At 41.8% G+C, this 5,000-nt stretch overlaps 1 protein-coding gene across 8 annotated transcripts in view; it reads right to left on the minus strand.

The window, feature by feature from the left end:
- Window positions 1–2,414: 2,414 nt before the first annotated feature.
- Window positions 2,415–5,000, minus strand: part of gpatch1 (G patch domain containing 1) — a 46,731-nt gene continuing 44,145 nt past the window's right edge. For all 8 annotated transcript variants that reach the window (XM_071400408.1, XM_071400407.1, XM_071400403.1 and 5 more), the window contains exon 21: window positions 2,415–2,720. In XM_071400408.1, the coding sequence (XP_071256509.1) occupies window positions 2,687–2,720 (34 nt within the window). In that variant the 3' untranslated portion in view covers window positions 2,415–2,686. The remainder of the gene's footprint in view (window positions 2,721–5,000) is intronic.

A 5,000-nucleotide genomic window follows, 5' to 3' on the forward strand; every position in this document is an offset into this window, starting at 1 on the left:
ACACATATATATACAGTGGGGAGAACAAGTATTTGATACACTGCCGATTTTGCAGGTTTTCCTACTTACAAAGCATGTAGAGGTCTGTAATTTCTATCATGGGTACACTTCAACTATGAGAGACGGAATCTAAAACAAAAATCCAGAAAATCACATTGTATGATTTTTAAGTAATTAATTTGCATTTTATTGCATGACATAAGTATTTGATACATCAGAAAAGCAGATCTTAATATTTGGTACAGAAACCTTTGTTTGCAATTACAGAGATCATACGTTTCCTGTAGTTCTTGACCAGGTTTGCACACACTGCAGCAGGGATTTTGGCCCACTCCTCCATACAGATCTTCTCCAGATCCTTCAGGTTTCGGGGCTGTCGCGGGGCTATACGGACTTTCAGCTCCCTCCAAAGATTTTCTATTGGGTTCAGGTCTGGAGACTGGCTAGGCCACTCCAGGACCTTGAGATGCTTCTTACGGCGCCACTCCTTAGTTGCCCTGGCTGTGTGTTTCGGGTCGTTGTCATGCTGGAAGACCCAGCCACGACCCATCTTCAATGCTCTTACTGAGGGAAGGAGGTTGTTGGCCAAGATCTCGCGATACATGGCCCCATCCATCCTCCCCTCAATACGATGCAGTCATCCTGTACCCTTTGCAGAAAAGCATCCCCAAAGAATGATGTTTCCACCTCCATGCTTCACGGTTGGGATGGTATTCTTGGGGTTGTACTCATCCTTCTTCTTCCTCCAAACACGGCGAGTGGAGTTTAGACCAAAAAGCTCTATTTTTGTCTCATCAGACCACATGACCTGCTCCCATTCCTCCTCTGGATCATCCAGATGGTCATTGGCAAACTTCAGACGGGCCTGGACATGCGCTGGCTTGAGCAGGTGGACCTTGCGTGCGCTGCAGGATTTTAATCCATGACGGTGTAGTGTGTTACTAATGGTTTTCTTTGAGACTGTGGTCCCAGCTCTCTTCAGGTCATTGACCAGGTCCTGCCGTGTAGTTCTGGGCTGATAACTCACCTTCCTCATGATCATTGATGCCCCACGAGGTGAGATCTTGCATGGAGCCCCAGACCGAGGGTGATTGACCGTCATCTTGAACTTCTTCCATTTTCTAATAATTGCGCCAACAGTTGTTGCCTTCTCACCAAGCTGCTTGCCTATTGTCCTGTAGCCCATCCCAGCCTGTTGCATGTCTACAATTTTATCCCTGATGTCCTTATACAGCTCTCTGGTCTTGGCCATTGTGGAGAGGTTGGAGTCTGTTTGATTGAGTGTGTGGACAGGTGTTTTTTATACAGGTAACGAGTTCAAACAGGTGCAGTTAATACAGGTAATGAGTGGAGAACAGGAGGGCTTCTTAAAGAAAAACTAACAGGTCTGTGAGAGCCGGAATTCTTACTGGTTGGTAGGTGATCAAATACTTATGTCATGCAATAAAATGCAAATTAATTACTTAAAAATCATACAATGTGATTTTCTGGATTTTTGTTTTAGATTCCGTCTCTCACAGTTGAAGTGTACCTATGATAAAAATTACAGACCTCTACATGCTTTGTAAGTAGGAAAACCTGCAAAATCGGCAGTGTATCAAATACTTGTTCTCCCCACTGTATATATATATAAATATATATATATTATACACACACACACACACATATATATATATATATATATATATATATATATATATTATACACATACATACACACACACAGTGCATTCGGAAATTATTCAGACCCTTTGTCTGGTTCCACATTTTTGTTAAATTACAGCCTTTTTCTAAAATGGATTAAATCGTTTTTTCCCCACACAATACCCCATATTGACAAAGAAAAAATATTTTTAGGAATTTTTACAAATTTATGGTTGTCCTTCTGGAAGGTTCTCCCATCTCCACATAGGAACTCTAGAGCTCTGTCAGAGTGACCATTGGGTTCTTGGTCACCTCTCTGACCAAGGCCCTTCTCCCCTGATTTCTCAGTTTGGCCAGGCAGCCAGCTCTAGGAAGAGTCTTGGTGGTTCCAAACTTCTTCCATTTAAGAATGATGGAGGCCACTGTGTTCTTGTGGACCTTCAATGCTGCAGAAATGTTTTGGTCTGAATACTTATCTAAACAAGGTTAAATTTTTTTATAAATTTGCAGAAATTTCTAAAAACCTCTTTTCACTTTGTCATTATGGGGTATTGTGTGTAGATTGAGGGGGAAAAAATAACTTAATAAATTATAGAATAAGGCTGTAAAGTAACAAAATGTGGAAAAAGTCAAGGGGTCTGAACACTTTCCGAATGTATAAAGCTCAACTGTTGATTAAATTTAAAGATGGTAGCAACTCCAAAGCCCCGTCACCAGACAACATCACTGACAATCTGGAATGGCATGATAATAATACAGAAACAGATCATTTTTTTTAAAACTCATTTTTATTGATTAACAGACAATAGCAACAATTCAAGATCTCTCAACATAATCAGCCCGAGACATTGATCAGCCAAAAAAACTCACATCTCATGAGAATTACAATTAAAAAATGTAAAGTAAGACCCTCTTTCATCAGCATAGGTACAACAGGGCTATTGGACTTCCTAAATGCCATACAGAGTGGTTCCTGACTCCCGTCTCCGGTATCTGTCCTCATAGAGGACACGGTGGATCCTGTTGTCTGTCGGATCACCGATTCACTGCAGATTCTTCCCACGGATGCTCTTCAACCTGGTCAGATGGGAGAGGGAGGATCAACTCAGATCATGTATGTAATGACACTGGCATAATACTGTAGTATGTTTACATGACATGGGTCTAACCGCTTTTGGCCTGGATCTAACTGTTTTTGGCCCTGGATCTAACTGTTTTTGGCCCTGGTTCTAACTGTTTTTGGCCCTGGTTCTAACTGTTTTTGGCCCTGGTTCAAACAGTTTTGGCCCTGGTTCAAACAGTTTTGGCCCTGGTTCAAACAGTTTTGGCCCTGGTTCAAACAGTTTTGGCCCTGGTTCAAACAGTTTTGGCCCTGGTTCAAACAGTTTTGGCCCTGGTTCAAACAGTTTTGGCCCTGGTTATAACTGTTTTATACTACAATTAAAGTTTTTAAAAAGCACCTTTAAAAGCCATTTGGATCAAGACATTGTGAGCCAATAATAAAGGTATGTGTTAGAGGGATTCAGTAGGTCTATGGTATGTGGTAGAGGGTAGGTCTATGGTATGTGTTAGAGGGATTCAGTAGGTCTATGGTATGTGTTAGAGGGATTCAGTAGGTCTATGGTATGTGTTAGAGGGATTCAGTAGGTCTATGGTATGTGTTAGAGGGATTCAGTAGGTCTATGGTATGTGTTAGAGGGATTCAGTAGGACTATGGTATGTGTTAGAGGGATTGTGTTAGAGGGATTCAGTAGGTCTATGGTATGTGTTAGAGGGATTCAGTAGGTCTATGGTATGTGTTAGAGGGATTCAGTAGGTCTATGGTATGTGTTAGAGGGATTCAGTCGGTCTATGGTATGTGTTAGAGGGATTCAGTAGGCCTATGGTATGTGTTAGAGGGATTCAGTAGGTCTATGGTATGTGTTAGAGGGTAGGCCTATGGTATTTGTTAGAGGGATTCAGTAGGTCTATGGTATGTGTTAGAGGGATTCAGTAGGTCTATGGTATGTGTTAGAGGGATTCAGTAGGTCTATGGTATGTGTTAGAGGGTAGGCCTATGGTATTTGTTAGAGGGATTCAGTAGGTCTATGGTATGTGTTAGAGGGATTCAGTAGGCCTATGGTATGTGTTAGAGGGATTCAGTAGGTCTATGGTATGTGTTAGAGGGATTCAGTAGGTCTATGGTATGTGTTAGAGGGATTCAGTAGGTCTATGGTATGTGTTAGAGGGTAGGCCTATGGTATTTGTTAGAGGGATTCAGTAGGTCTATGGTATGTGTTAGAGGGATTCAGTAGGCCTATGGTATGTGTTAGAGGGATTCAGTAGGTCTATGGTATGTGTTAGAGGGATTCAGTAGGTCTATGGTATGTGTTGGAGGGATTCAGTAGGTCTATGGTATGTGTTGGAGGGATTCAGTAGGTCTATGGTATGTGTTAGAGGGTAGGTCTATGGTATGTGTTAGAGGGATTCAATAGGTCTATGGTATGTGTTAGAGGGATTCAGTAGGCCTATGGTATGTGTTAGAGGGATTCAGTAGGTCTATGGTATGTGTTAGAGGGTAGGCCTATGGTATTTGTTAGAGGGATTCAGTAGGTCTATGGTATGTGTTAGAGGGATTCAGTAGGTCTATGGTATGTGTTAGAGGGATTCAGTAGGTCTATGGTATGTGTTAGAGGGATTCAGTAGGTCTATGGTATGTGTTAGAGGGTAGGCCTATGGTATTTGTTAGAGGGATTCAGTAGGTCTATGGTATGTGTTAGAGGGATTCAGTAGGCCTATGGTATGTGTTAGAGGGATTCAGTAGGTCTATGGTATGTGTTAGAGGGATTCAGTAGGTCTATGGTATGTGTTGGAGGGATTCAGTAGGTCTATGGTATGTGTTAGAGGGATTCAATAGGTCTATGGTATGTGTTAGAGGGATTCAGTAGGTATATGGTATGTGTTAGAGGGATTCAGTAGGTCTATGGTATGTGTTAGAGGGATTCAGTAGGTCTATGGTATGTGTTAGAGGGTAGGTCTATGGTATGTGTTAGAGGGATTCAGTAGGTATATGGTATGTGTTAGAGGGATTCAGTAGGTCTATGGTATGTGTTAGAGGGATTCAGTAGGTCTATGGTATGTGTTAGAGGGATTCAGTAGGTCTATGGTATGTGTTAGAGGGATTCAGTAGGTCTATGGTATGTGTTAGAGGGTAGGCCTATGGTATTTGTTAGAGGCATTCAGTAGGTCTATGGTATGTGTTAGAGGGATTCAGTAGGTCTATGGTATGTGTTAGAGGGATTCAGTAGGTCTATGGTATGTGTTAGAGGGATTCAGTAGGTCTATGGTATGTGTTAGAGGGATTCAGTAGGTCTATGG

The sequence above is a fragment of the Salvelinus alpinus genome, chromosome 5, assembly GCF_045679555.1.
Source record: "Salvelinus alpinus chromosome 5, SLU_Salpinus.1, whole genome shotgun sequence".
Taxonomy (NCBI): Eukaryota; Metazoa; Chordata; class Actinopteri; order Salmoniformes; family Salmonidae; genus Salvelinus; species Salvelinus alpinus.